We start from the raw sequence: 15,199 nt of genomic DNA, 5'->3' as shown, positions 1-15,199 counted from the left end.
TTTTTGTATTAATATACATATATAGAATTATAACATTTTTAAATAAACAAACTGTGTTATTAAATTAAATATTAACAACTAAACCAGTTGTTATTTAGGCATTTTATTTTGGAAAACAAAGATTTTTTCAAGAATTTCTTACTGGTAAGTTGTGTGGGGTGGGTGGGGGGGCTAAGGGTATGGTTAATGAAAAACTTTTTTTTTTGCAGAAAATAATTGCCTGAAAGAAAAATACTTTTTAAGAAAATTATAGGTGATAAAAAATCTTTTTTTTTTTCAAGAAATTTTAAAAAAGAAGTCAACCATTATTAGATGTTGTCACTTGATTAGTAGGTCTGACCAGTAGGTTTTCGTCAAAAAACTCAGTTCCTGGTAATGCTAAGAGAACAAAGTAAAATCAAGTTGCATAGACATAATTTCCAATAAGAAATAGAGATATATCTAGTTCATAACATTAGAGGCTAAAGTCTATCATTGTGTGATTACGTTAGCTGCCTGTATGAACAAAAAAATTTGGAAATTTCAATTTTCACGCTCACGTATGGCAATTAGACATTTTTGCAATTAACCTTTTATTTTTTTTCCTTTGTGTTTTATATGTAGAAAAAATTTGGACCAATTTTGCTTTATTATATTTTACACTATAATTCAACTGCCTAGAATAATTAATTAATTTATTAATAACATTTAAATTGCGATTTTAAAATTCTAGGCAGTTGAGCCATAGTGTCATATAATGTCAAGCATAAAAAGGTACAATTTTACCTCGACTGCCTGGACTAATTAATTAATTTGTTAATGACATTTTAATTGGAATAATTTTACAATTCTAGGTAGTTGAAGATTACAATCTCTTTGGAATCTCTCTAAAACTGGAATTTTAAAATAATTTTCATTTAAATGCTAATAGGTTACAATTCCAGGCAGTTGAGCCATAAAATGTATAATAAGAAAAAAATCGCCTTAATTAAAATTGTACTTAAATTGCCTGGTCTATTACTTCAAAGACTAAAAAATTTTTGATTGAAAAATAATCACTCAATTATATAACTGAATTAAAAAAAAATCAATATGAGAATAAAATACAAATAACCCAATGATCAAATTCAGAAGTACGGCTCAAAGGACCAGTCCTTTTTTTGCCTCAAATCTGCAAAGCGATAAAATATTTTTTTTATAAGAAGTCAACTGTTAGATTCTCCATTTAATTTAGAAAAAATTGTTACTCTTGCAAACTTATGATTTAAGGCACTGTTTTAAAAATATCTTAATTTAATTGTTCAGATATATCTGCTAAAATGTTGCAAAAATTTAAAAAAATAAGGAAATTGGGAATGAACTTGAAAAGTTGATTATAAAAGATGATCAAACTCATTATTTCATTTGACAGGTTTAATTTAAGATTCAAGCCTAATTTTCTTATTTTTTTTTCAAAGTTTTTGCAGCATTTCAACTGGCGTTTCTGTACAATTAAACTAAGATATTTTAACAACAGTGCCTTAAATCATAAGTTTACAAGAGTAACTATTTTTTCTAAATTAAATGGAGAATCTAACAGTTGACTTCTTATAAAAAAAATATTCACAGATTTGTGGCAAAAAAGAACCCAGTCCCTCTGGCGATTTTTAATTAAAATTGAGCTGGTAGTTTAGAAGTTATGAGAAATAAACAAATAATTATTCTTAACTTTAACACCTTTTATCTCTGTTATTAAACATTACTGAAATAAATTCTATGATGAAAGTCTATTTCTTTTTAAATTCTCTATCACGTATTAAAATTAATTACACTGGACCACCCTCTTATAGTGTAATAATATAATATTATAAACAGGAAAAAGTAGAATAATATAGAAAATGCATTAACATTCTATAAAACCCAATTCAATTGTAAATTAGTTAAGAAAGCAATAAATGTAATAGGATGTCAGGGTTTACTGATCCCTCAAAATAATAAAATAAAAGAAATGGTCCACCTTATCAAAAAAAAACCCCTTACCTATCAAACATCTTAACCGGCTGAGAATCCCCTTCCATAGACCAATGATACACCGAACTCTCAGTGACCAAAGCCAAAGTGTTGGGACTAATCCATTTCCAAAAAATCACGTCGTCGTTCATAGTGTGCGCCTTCATCTTCGATTTCATCTCGATATTGAAAATCTGCAGAGTTTTCTGCGCTTCCACTCCCGCTTTACCTTTCAAAGCGATCACTTTGGAGGCGGGGTTCATGATGGCACTTTCGGCGGTTATGGGGCGCCTAATGGGGTTCGCACTGTCCGCCATATCGACTATGACCACCTGCGAGGTTTCGCCCACCTTTTCCCTCACACAGATGAACTTGTCACTCTCCATGGTGAGGGTGGCGAAGGAGATGTTGGCCACATTGATACCGATGTTGGTGAGCTATGATGAATGAAAGAAGTTTGTTCAGTTTAATTTGTCTTTGTTTGTTAAATAATGTAAACAAACAAAAATAAATGTGTGTTGGCACAGGAAAGCATGATTTGCTATTTTAAGATCCTGTTATGCGCACTTTTCATATTAACATTATCAATTTTTAATTGGTCTACATGATCATTAGAAAATTATTAATTGATAGAAAGCTAAATATTGACTGCCTATTTATATTGAATTTTAATGTGAAATGTATTACTTCCAAGAAAACCTCTCATGATTCCTCTTGAGACATTCCAGACATTCCACTTGATTTGATTTTAACTATTTTGATTACAATACTTTACAGTAGGTATATTTCTATATATCAGCTATATCAGCATGATTATTAATTTGTATTAGCTATCCAACTTATTTAAAGTAACACAAGTTATTAAATTCAGGTAAATGCCCATCTATCATTAGAAGAATATTCCAAAGCTAATTTTTTGTGGAAAGTTGGTTTGTTTATGATGTTTTATGTATATTAAAAGACCTAGACTATTTTAAAGAATGTACTTAGAATATTACACAATAATTATCACTTATTTGGATACATTCAAATAGGAAAAATATATTGAACTTGTGCCCAGAACCTTCAGGATCACAAGGTCTCAATTAAAAAAATTGTATTAACTTAGCATATTTAGGAGTAACTTAAAACAATTGCCAAGTGACAAATCCTACTACAGCCTGGATGAATTTTACATTGATCCTTTGTAGCTGATGTCGGTTTTGATTATACTTCCTTCCAAATTTCTTTAATTTCCTCTATGTTGTTACTTGCATTGTAAATTCACTCTTATTATTGTATTGTTTTAATTATCTGTTTCAATGTGTAATTTAAGAATTTAATTATTTATTTTATCTGCTCAAAATAATTTCAGATCTATTGTTGTATTATGTGTAGTACTTTATCTCTCTTTGCTTTGTTAATAACATTTTATTTGTTGTAAAACAATAAAATAATATTTGACTTCGAATTGAACAATATTCTATCTTATATGTTTAATGAATTACTTAGTACATTCCATTCTATAACTATGGCAAAACTGATCCTTTAACCCAGATATCGAGAATTCAAAAAAATGCAATCTTTCCTCATGATCATCATAATATAAGTAATAATTAAGTTGTTTCTCTGTGTGTGTGCTAATGTATAGGTGGAAGCGAAATGAAAGCAAAAGGAAGAACCGTGACCAAAAGTTCAAAAGTAGTGAGCACAGATTCACTTGTGCAACCAAGCATGTTGTTTTTATTGTTCTGTCGACCATATAGCTTAGCTATTATGTATGCTTTCTTTTTTTCAAAAAGTAAAGAATCACAGCGAGAGTGTTTCTTCACTAAATCGTTTGCCTAGGATTAATTTAACTTTAGATCTAAATAATTTGTTAACCAAGAGTATAATGCTGTTACACCAGAAGCATTTAAAGAGTGTCCCTAATATAAAATTCTCTCATAAGTAATTTAAGCAAAACCTTAGTGGGATTCCAAAAAATGAATACCATTCATCAGATTATTGATAAAGACATTTTTAAACACATAGTTTTGTTAACCCTTTAGTCTATTATGATATAGGTTTTTAATAGGGTGAATAGTCCTAATATTCTTGGGTCATTTAGGGACAGGGTTTAATAATTTGTGAATTTCTTAAGTCATATTCTTTACAACTTTTAGGTAGTACTGATGATAGTTATTTATTAGCCGAAAGTGCCTTCATATTAGTTTATGCCTGTAAGAAAAAAAAAACTATGTGTTTTCTAAACAAGTTACCTAAATTCACTAAAAGTCAAGAAATTTGAATTTTTATGCCAGGAATGCCTGTAAGAAACAAAAATATTTCCCTATTATTGGCAAGTGAATATCTTCGGTTCTAGTAGTCCAAATTTTGCAATTATTGAGTTACAAGCTACTATGAAGACTATTTTAGTCTTTTCTGAAAAAATGACTAAAATCCATTCATTAAAAGTCAAAATATTGGAATTTTTATGTCAGGAGTGCCTATAAGAAACTCGGATCTCTTGGTAGTCAAAATGTAACTTTTCATTCTTGGATTTTAATAAATATTTGCTTATTCTCTGGAGAACAAGAAAAGTGCAGAATTATAAGTAAATTGCAGAATGATAGCAGGAGTACACAGTATTGAAAAGCTTGTGCCGAACATTATAGTGAATGTATCTCCTACAAATTTTCACCATTTTGAATAATTTAATCTCCTTAAATTTAATAAATTTTGCTCTATTATAATTGAAAACAATAAAAACATGGATAAATGTAGCATTTTCTGTAGAAACCCCTATAGTCAAGAGCACATCAATATCCCTCTGATCCAGTTGCATATGCCAAAAAACACTGAATTTTTATTATCCGCAGTGGGATAAGGATTCAAGGAAGTACACTTGAAACAGGTTGTACTTGTTTTGCAAAAAAAAATTGAATTTACACTTCACCAATAAAATACCCAAATACAATTTCTTTCAATGAATCTTCAAGGAGGCATCATCCCTTAAAACTCCTACTTAAGTTAAATCCACTCAAACAATAGTCTAATAATCAAAAGTACTTGCAATGACTCATCCTTAAATATATTTTATAGATTTTAATCATGGAGTAGGTACCTATCAATGATATCTCTTCCCATATCCCCCTCTTACAAAACCAACTTGCTTTTTGGTCAAAACCTTATTAAACCTGCAATAACATATAAATCTTAAATTGATAAATTAGGAAGAAATCAATACAAGGAAATGGAAAAAACCCCACGCACCACCCCTGCTGATTCCTTTCCATGACCCACTTATGAATTATCCATGAAATTTTTGCCATTTTCCCAGGCAAACAGTGGAATCGTTAGATTAAAAGGGGCCAAACAGGTGATGGGGACAAAGAACGGTTACCAGAAGTACGCCCCCACAATGAAAAGAAAATTTAGGAGGAAAATGTTCAAATGTCAAACGGGACTGCCGGTTATCGACGCGGAAAAACGGTTTTATTCACTCATTTAGGAAACTATAACAATTTCTATACTAAGCAATAAACTATACTTAAGACAAATAGAAGCAGCAAAGACGAGGGGGGCGTAAAATAAGCCAAAAAAAAACCCGTACATACCTGCAAGTGCTCCTGGAACTTAATGGGGAGCAGCTGTGTTGGTTGCTGCGCCATTTTCCCAACTCGTTTCTAAACACTTAAACGGCAAAACGGGGAGCCCCTCTATAGGGCTGCGACCTTCTGGTAACGCGGACTAACGCGTATTTTTTTTATTTTATTTAAATTCTAATCAATCACTTGACAGGTCCGTACGAGACACCCAACAAACATGGCCGACCTTTTGATGATGAATGAAAAAGAGTTGACGTTGGAACGTGCGATTTTACATAATATTAAGAGGGCGCGTATCCACGTTGTCACTTGTCAATAGTGTCAAGCGTGCAGTTAACCATAGAGAGGATAAGGTGTTTAAAGTGTATGTAATTCGTTCTAGTTATTGGTTGGACCAATTCACTGCTAATTTTTAGCATAATATAAAATAATTGATGGAAACAACTGTTTTATACTTAATTGGTTGTTGCTATATGAATTTATATGTATAATTTCACGCTACTATTGTGCCCTCCTGTCAAAGTATATTGACAGTTCACTATTAGATCATATGTCAAACATGTCAAATCGGAAAAAAATTAGGTTAATTTTAAAAAAATACGGGATTTTTTTTTAATATTTAATTTTCTAGCTCTATAAATCATTTTTAATAACAATTAATTGTGACTATGGAACTGATCAAGTACAAAGACAACTGTCGCGTTTGCCTTAAATCCCGACAAACGCTCAAAAATATTTTCACCCATATTTTGGAGGGATACGAAGATGCGGTGGACAAAATCATATTTTCCTTGTTTTCCATCAAGGTATTTATCGAAATTTTATTTACATATAATATGGATGGTGGTTTTTAGCTCAATACGCACGGTGCAATCCCCCAGTTAATATGCCGAAAATGCCTTATAGAGATCGAGAACATTTTACTGTTTAAAGAAAGTCTCATTCAGAGCGAGAAGATTTTAAGCGATGCCTTAAATTGTTCTAGTAGAAATACTGAAAAGGTAACTTATATATTGTAATCTTAGTAAAATATTGTATGTTTTATTTGTAATCAGGATACTGGAGTCAATAATAGTGAGGCAATATTGATAAGAACGGTTAATAATAATAACTCAAATGGTGTTCAAGACAATGATGTACCAAGTAACAATAATAATTGTACAGTTCAAGGGATGAAAATTGAAGTTGAAGATTTGGTTTATGAAAATGGTAAGCAGTCTTTATTTATTGTTCGGGATGAAAAATGGCACAACTACTGCAATTTTCATAGCAATATGTTTTGCTTTCAAGAAATAAAATTAGGTTTTTTCCACATTTTATTTCAAAACATTAAGGTTATGTGAGAAAATCAACAAAAAACAGTGATTTTTCAGAAGAATTTCATCAAATATTTGAGATGTAAGAATCAGATTTAGAGACTAGATATTTAAAACAGAATCATCCTTTTTGTAAACAGAATAGTATCTGATATACATATATTCTACATTTTTATACCTTCATCAAAAATTTACTAAAAAAATCATTGAATAAATATATATTTAACGATAATAATATATGATGTGCTGCTTGGGTTAGCCTTTGATTTTAATGAGTAAAATTATAATAAATCAATGGAGTGTTAAATATAAATTGTATATTTTTTCCATGTTTTTTTTCCAGCACAATCAACTACTGCCACAAGAAACTCCATTCCAAAAGAGTCTTTTCTCCAAAATTTCAATTTAATAGCGAGACAAGACGCCACAGAATTTAAAAAGCAACTAAACGCCCTAAAAATGATTCATAAAAAAGACTGTAAATCCTTGTCGATTAAAGGTGCCTTAAAAAAACCAGTTCGTAGTAATCAGTGTGCACGAGCAAAAATGAAAAGTGCTACTTTAACTCGTTCCGAGAGTTTCCAATCGCGTTACGGACGCAGAAACGTTTTAGACAATTTAAATTTATTAGTAAACGATAGCGACCCTTTAATGAAAGGCTGTGAATATAAAAATGATAATGCTCAATCTGTGATGGTAAACCCCAATTTAGTGGACAAAAATGTACAAAAAACCCTAAGTGTTTCATTGCAAAGGTTCTCCAGTCCGAAATCAATCAGTTTTTCTCCTAAAAGGAAAATAAACTTGTCATTTAATGAAGCGAATACAATAAAAGAGAAGAAAAGTGCCAAAAAAATAATAAATAAAACGCAGCAATCTAAGAATTTAAGATGTAGAGTAAAAGAAGCTTTAGCAAAGGGTAAGAACAATGTTAAGTCTTCCAAAGCAACTTCTAAGGAAGGACTTGTAAATGTTGTAAAGGGAAACTTGGATGTAAAAGTAGATACAACTAAAAAGGTGGATATGGTGACAAAAAAATCGAGTCCACAAACTAAAAATCCTAAGTTGAATGGAAAAGTGGTGTATTCTAGCAAAAAAAATGTCAAAGCTAGTGCAAAAAAAGGAACAGAGAAATGTCCTAAAAAAGGAAGGTCTAAAATAGATCCCCCAAAGAAATTACTAATAAACGGAGATAAAGGCTCTACAGCCAAATCTGTCAAGGAAAGTTTTCCTTCACCAAAGGCCGAAAAAGACCAAACTGGTGCCAAGAAGAAGAAAGAACATTTGAGCAAGGAACAAAGGAGTTCCACTTCTGCTGACAATAAATCAGCTGCCTTCGAATCGAAACCTAAATTGTTAAATTTAATCAGGAAAGACTTTATAAAAAATAAACCTGGAAACAAAGAAAAACGAAGGATTGTTAGAAAGAGAACGGCATTTATAGAAAAACAAGAGAATTCCACTAAACGTTCAGTAAGTAAAGAGCCTCGGGTTATTGAAAAACGGGAATTCACAGAACACCTTCAGGGACCTTCGAAGAGAAAACATAACAAGGAAATATTTTCGATTCGAGACTTTTATACGATAAACGAATTGTCGCTGCTCGACGGTATGGAAATTGTACAAGAGCATCAACCTGCGAAAAAACGCGCTTTAGACGAAAGCCCCTCCGAAGAACTCGAAAATTTCCACTTGGAACTATCGGAAGGTTCGGACTCTGAATCATTGAAGGCCTCCAAAGTAGACTTCAATTGTTCGTGTACTTTGTGCACATGGTGAACAGCCTAACAATAATAATAATAATTAATGTTGATCTCAGACAGTTGAATGTTCATAGTGCACAGCCACGTAAGATAATCTATAGTTAGTTGTACCTTGTTAGTTTTCTTGAAAAGTGTTTATTTATTTATTTAATAAATTATGGATTCTTATATAATCCTGTAACAGTTGTGATAACATCTCAGTAAGAAATCTTAATAATTCTCTAATCAAAGTGGATACTAAACGTAAATTAGGTTCATTTCGAATGAATTTAAAGAATTTTAAGTTGTTTAGGAACATAATTAATAAATTGTTATCATAATTTTATTTGATTTTTATTTCTGCTTACAGCTTACTTGGGTAAGTATATATGTGTTAGTCGTTAACGTTCGTGAGTTTGAGGTATTATCGTTTTGTTTAGTTTTTGACTGGATAAAAGACCAAAAAATAGATAAAAGTCTATGATAATATTGTCTAGACTTTTTTTCGAACAGAGCAGAAAGTATAATTTAATTTAACATAATTTTTATTTTTTTGCAATTTCCCTTGCTGATGATTCAGCTGTAATGACTTGTGGGAAGGACTGGAATATCACAAAACAGAGAGCAGAAAGGGCTTTGCAATTAATTAAAATCTACACGCTTTCAGGACCCTTATCTTGCATAGAGATCTTTGTCGAGATATCGACCTTCAAAGTTTGGAATTTTTCATTTTTCGGGTATACCCCCCCGTATCGAATTTTTTCACCAAAAATTGAATTTTTTCCAAATCAAACTAAGTATACCAACGTCTTATTCTGATCACCTAGATTACGAAAACACCGGGTTATAACAGGATCCGAGCAGAACTAAGAGAATGAGAGCACTTTAAAAATCCTGAAAAAGTCGTTTTCGACGTCCGTTTTTGAGGCCAAAAATGGGCATCAAAAATGCCATATCTCAGCTATTAGAAGAGCTACGACCTTCCGGATGGTCTCGTTGGATTCAGAACGACGAAACTAAGACAATTTTGTTAATGGCTGTAAATTATTAATTTTTTGACTTAAAAACGTATTTTTTATAAGAAATTAACCCTTAAAGATCTGACTTTATTTTCATTAGGAGAAACACATCTTTGACAAATCTGAGTTTAATTTCAAAAGTACTTGAAGTACAAAATTTCAGTACTGTATCAAAAAAAAAACAAAAAGTGTTTAATAATCGAATCTTACTGTACTTAAGTGAGCAGAGAACCTCGCAGTCTGGTGTCCTGCAAAGAGATCAAGGTGACCTGCCCAACCCACCACTGTCGATCCAAGGATCGCAGATCTAATAATTGCACCGAATAAATTAAAATTTACTTTTTAAAACCGTTTGGTAAGTGTCAATAAATGGCTGACAGATGGAAAACGATCGAAAGTGCATTTACTGTCAATCGCCTAAAGTAATTTTCCTATTAAGCAATTGTTTTGTCAGAAGGAGTCTTTAGTAGATATAAATTACCCCCAATTACTTATAGCGTTTGTAATTATTAAAAACCACACTAAACCATCATATAGGCTAATGTTGTATTTAAAAGCTCCATTTGCGGTCACAAAATGAAGTTTTTGTACTGTTTAACAATTTTTAATTTTATTATGCCCCTGGTGGCCTCTTTTATGGATATTGAGCTAGTTTTGGCCTTTTTCAAGGCTAAACATTTAAACCGGAACGTCGTCTTAACCTGTTACGAGACACTTCGTAAGTATCCTCTAAAAAGGTAAAAACCTTTTTTGTTTTTCTATTTTTTTCAGTCCAAATAAGGTTGTTAAACTACTTGACACAAAATACAATTGTTATGGTAAAACACTCTGTTGGACACTCTGATGGAAAATTATAAGCGAATAGGGGTGGTGCTGGACGGTGACTGTCCTGAGGCAAAACTGCTTCTTATGAGGGTGGGTATTTATTATCATTTAAAAGAAAAGAAGTCGCAGCAAATTAATTGTGCATAATAACATGTGTAAATACTATTTTTTTATGTCAAACCTTAGAAATTATTACATTTTTAAATTGTACGTGAAATTAACTATAGAACCTTAAAATTTGTAATTAGATCTTTTTTTTTCATTTAGGTTTATTAATTAACTAAAAAATAAAATTGATCAATAAAACACTTTGAGGTTCAAACATTAGACACTATTAATAATTGTAAGAGTATTTACATTTACAAAAGTATTTTGAGGAGAACAGAAAAAATCATTTGAAAAAAAACGGTTTTTAGTGCATTGTAGCGAGATAGTTTCCGGTTGTCTCAGGAAAAAAAATGGTTTTTGTAGGTGTCATAGGTATGCCAGTATTGAGCGTCAAAGTTGAAAAGTTTTAAGAAGTTCTTAAAATGTTGAAAGTTTGAAATCCCTATAGCGGAGTAAATTCGCCCTTTTGCCGGCGCTTCTTTTTGTTGTTTTTTTTTTTTAAGGTAGAACCAAACGAGACTTATATAACGTTATACAGCATTATGTTGGGCAACTGAAATGCACTTTCACGACATCCTAGGTTGGGGCTGACTCTTTTTATAGCCAAAAATGTGTAAAAAAATACGAAATCAAAAAATCTTACTTTTTACCATATAACTCGTAATAATTTCAAAAGTATTGCAAGTATTTAAATATATTTTTGTTTGTTGGAAAGAAGACACTCTAGCGGTTGTAACAGTGTATCACAAGTCTCAAAGATCATATTTATTTTTTGAGTAAACTAGATAAGAATGTCGTTAATCATTTTTGTGCATTGCTTTTTTCAGCAATCGAAAAACTTTTTTATTTCTGAAAATTTTACTATACATCCTGCGGGTAAAGTAAAGTAAAATGTTTGTATAAGTTTTCTATAAAGAATGCAGGTTGTTAAAACTAATAGTTTACGTAATAATTAAAGTTAAAAACAAGTCGCGGTGGCGGCCTCAAATCAAGTCTCCTCGCCTCAATAGAGGAACCGCGATATACCGAATACGAACAGACGTAACAAGAAATATTTTGTAGCTAGTAGATACTATTGACTATCGAGTAATTGAAGGGAACGTTTAGCGTATTTATTTACTGAATTCGAGTTTATGCAAAAATTATTTTTGTGCCAAAAATTTTTTGTGAAGTAAGTATACATAAAATATCAATAAAACATTCCTGTTAAATTTTCTAACCAGATATTTTGTAGAAAACGGATCAATTATATTAAATGACGGTGAAACATTTATTATAGCCGGAGGGTTTGAAAATCCAAAAGATTTTTTTCGGATTTAGTCAAAAAAGACAACGTTTTCTTTTTTGACTAAATCCGATAATCCCAAAAATGTATTGTCTCTAATTGCAATCAAGAGGAAGCCGACACCCGAATTATTCTTCACGTTTTAGCAGATGTTGAACACAGCAACTCAATCATTGTGAAATCAGTGGACACGGACGTCTTTCTTTTACTTCTCCATTATTATAGTACGACTGAAAAATTATGTCAATGTTCGTTATATACAGGGTGTCCGGAAAAAGGAGGCCAATCCGCCGGCCACGTATAGGGTGGATCAAAATAATACGACTTTCGTTATGCCATTTTTTAATTGGGCGTTCGGTATTCAATATACAGGGCGTCAAAATGAGAAATATAAAATCCTTTTTTTGAAGTAAGTCGAGTGTTTCATAAGATATTAAATTAAAATTTGGTGTGAGGGGGTTTTTTGGAACGAGAAATTGAATTCCATTCACGGATTCGCTATACCTTGCAGAGGGCGCCACCTGCGGTATATTGCATGTGTTAAAAATACCAACACTCTTTTGTACCCCTGTATATTAAGGTTCTAGTAAAAAATTCTAATTATCCAATCTTTTCTTGTAAAAAAAGTATTCTTAGTAAATGTCGGCCTGAGAATACGTTTATTAAATATCTTAATTTTAAAATCTAGATACATTTTAAGAAGTTAACAAAATAAACGTACATTATTTTTTCTAAATTAATGCTAAATTACGTATTATAATAAAAATCATAGAACAATGACCCCAAATTATTTGTTCTACATGACCTCCATTCATTTGTATACGCATACGAGCCCTCTTTATTAAAGAAAATCTAAGGCTTTGAAAAATTTGGGTTCAACTTGAAATGCTCTCCAGCTGCAATGATTCTTTCCTTTAAATGATCCTCGTTTAAAATCGGAACCATATACAGAAAGTCTTTCATACATCCCTAGACAGAAAAGTCCAAAGGTGTAAGGTCGGGCGAACGGGGTGGCCACGGAACAGGAGCATCTCGACCCCGACTAATCCAGCGATTAAGAAATACTTGATGTAAATAGTTCCTATATCCCATTTATAGCAAAATGAGCCAGGGCACCGTCGCGTCGAGTTGAAACCAAAGATTTTGTCTTAAATTTAGAGGCAAATCATCAAGCAAATCGGGCAGTATTGTAGAAACAGAAATGAATCACCAGTCAAATTACCTGGTAAAATGACAGGTCATGCCATGCCGTTTCTCGTGAACGTAGCTTCATCAGTAAACAGAATCACCTTTATAAAATCCACATTTCTATTATTCATTTCACATAACCATCTACAAAAACCAAGTCTTTCCTCGGGATCGTCGGGTAAAAGACCCTGTACTTTTTGAAAATGAAATGGGTAAAGTTGTTGACTCCGTAAAATATTATGTGTCTCGGTTTTCCCAATATTTCTCATCTGTTCAGCCAAAACCCTAGTACTAATATTTGGTGACTCTTCGACAATTCTTAAAATTTCTTCCTCTTACCCTGGTTGAACCGTCTTTCGCTGAAACTTCCAGTCTCCCTTATAGGCGGTTAATCAGATTTAAAAAATATTTTCTTTTGGGATGAAATCGGTTTGGGAATGTCTGGGCATAGTGCTAGTGGCTAAGCTAGCATTAGAGTAACATTTTCCTAGTTGAGAATTCACAGGTATTCACTGTTTACAATAATATTTAAAATTTACCAAACATCAAAACCATATCCGCCATTTCGGAAAAGGGTACATTTCTTGGTCTATGAGCCATTATGGTTTTATAAGTTGTAAGAAAACACACCAAATACAAACATGTATTTAAAAAATGTAGATTTAAGAGTAATTGAGAAGCTTGTTAAGAGCGTCAGAAGCGTTTAAATTTGTCACTTTAAGAGTACGTAAAAAGTTACTGGTGCCCAAAGTCAGCCAATTTGTTTTGAAGGAAATATCTAGATTTTTAAATGAAGATATCTAATAAACGGATTCTCAGGCCGACATTTACTAAGAATACTTTTTTTACAAGAAAGGATTGGGTAATCAGAATTTTTTACTAGAACTTTATTATACAGGGGTACAAAAAAGTACTATTAAAATTAATAATACGTTCCACAAGAAGAACGTTTTTATTTCTAGTTAAACATCGCATCGCCTTGTCGTATTATTGGTGTTCGTCCCGAGATGCAGTCGCATTAAAAAAATAAATATCTCAAAAAGTATAGAGCATAACTTGGTAATTTTTTTTCTGAAAACTTTTTTGGATACGTGGCTACATTTCATTCGCTGAAAGTATATAAAAATTCCTTAAAATAAAAAAGTTTTTCGATTACTGAAAAAAGCAATGCCGGAAACATAATAACCACATTTCTTAGTTATTTTCACAAAAAATAGAGATGATCTTAAAAACTTTAAATACACTATTGGAATGGTAAAAGTGTATTCTTTTCAATAAAAATATTTCAATACTTGGAACACCTGTAAAGATATCGCAAGTTATATGTTAAAAAGTAAGTTTTTATAAATCCTAAAATGAGTCAGCCCCAACTGAGGATGTCGTGAATTGACATTTTAGATGACCAATAAAATTCTGGATAATGCTACATAGGTCACATTTGGTTCTACGCTCAAAAAATTTTTTGAAACATTTCACCGGCGTTTTTACTCCGCTACTAGGTATGAATGAAGGATAGGCAATGAAGAATTATTAAGAAAAATAGTAAAAATCGGTCAAAAAAAGGCTCAAAAAGGGGTTCATATTTGTTAACACAGCTCACCCTGTATAATACCTAGCGTTATGAGTAATACCTCTATTTAATCCTAAAGGATTAAGCTTTTAAACGGTGTAAACAAAAAAAATTTTTAGTAGTAGAAAAAAAATATTTTTTTTTTAAATTTACATTTTTTTCACTTTAAGCTTATGTGAAAAGAGTATAGATACAAAACCTATATAGAATTTTGTATCATCTAAAATTTTTCCAAGATATTTATTTTTTGCAAAAAAAGTGATTTATTATATCTGTGACCCCCCACCCACCCCACACAACTTACCACTAAGAAATTGTTTTCGAAAATCATTATTTTTCAAAATAATACTCATGAATAACAGCTGGTTTCTATATCCAATCCAATAACACAAATTATTTATTTAAATTCGATATAATTATACATAGATTAACTTTTCACATAACGCATCATGACTTTGAGGAAAAATTTAGCAACATGACAACACCGCATATATATCGGGACTTTTTATAAAAATAAAAGTACATTCATCTACTACAGGTGTCTATAATATTCCAATATATAAATCTACTACGATATCGCACGTTGCCAACAGAGGGCACCGCACGTAT

At 31.6% G+C, this 15,199-nt stretch overlaps 2 protein-coding genes across 2 annotated transcripts in view; one reads left to right on the top strand and one right to left on the bottom strand.

Moving 5' to 3' along the window:
- Positions 1-5,777, bottom strand: part of LOC126742639 (clathrin heavy chain) — a 49,156-nt gene extending 43,379 nt beyond the window's left edge. Inside the window, exons 1-2 of the mRNA XM_050449372.1 lie at positions 5,547-5,777; positions 1,999-2,405 (exon numbers count right to left, since the gene is read on the bottom strand). Of these exons, the coding sequence (XP_050305329.1) occupies positions 1,999-2,405; positions 5,547-5,600 (461 nt within the window). The 5' untranslated portion in view covers positions 5,601-5,777. The remainder of the gene's footprint in view (positions 1-1,998; positions 2,406-5,546) is intronic.
- Positions 5,778-6,075: 298 nt separating this feature from the next.
- Positions 6,076-8,941, top strand: LOC126742641 (histone-lysine N-methyltransferase, H3 lysine-79 specific-like). Its single transcript, XM_050449373.1, has 4 exons — positions 6,076-6,343; positions 6,392-6,538; positions 6,593-6,746; positions 7,197-8,941. The coding sequence occupies exons 1-4, from the start codon at positions 6,206-6,208 to the stop codon at positions 8,630-8,632; spliced, it is 1,875 nt and encodes a 624-aa protein (XP_050305330.1). The 5' UTR covers positions 6,076-6,205; the 3' UTR covers positions 8,633-8,941.
- The last annotated feature ends 6,258 nt before the right edge of the window (positions 8,942-15,199 follow it).

The sequence above is a fragment of the Anthonomus grandis genome, chromosome 12 (assembly GCF_022605725.1).
Source record: "Anthonomus grandis grandis chromosome 12, icAntGran1.3, whole genome shotgun sequence".
NCBI classification, from domain to species: Eukaryota; Metazoa; Arthropoda; class Insecta; order Coleoptera; family Curculionidae; genus Anthonomus; species Anthonomus grandis.
Note: the sequence above shows the minus strand (reverse complement) of the source record. Positions and strands in the feature narration are given on the sequence as shown.

What these genes read in the sequence shown, in the direction of transcription:
- LOC126742641 (XM_050449373.1), top strand. Translation starts at nt 6,206, where the DNA reads ATGGAACTGATCAAGTACAAAGACAACTGTCGCGTTTGCCTTAAATCC. An exon ending in TTTCCTTGTTTTCCATCAAG is followed by an intron (nt 6,344 to 6,391) that starts GTATTTATCGAA and finishes GGTGGTTTTTAG; the next exon opens with CTCAATACGCACGGTGCAAT. An exon ending in AGATTTGGTTTATGAAAATG is followed by an intron (nt 6,747 to 7,196) that starts GTAAGCAGTCTT and finishes TTTTTTTTCCAG; the next exon opens with CACAATCAACTACTGCCACA.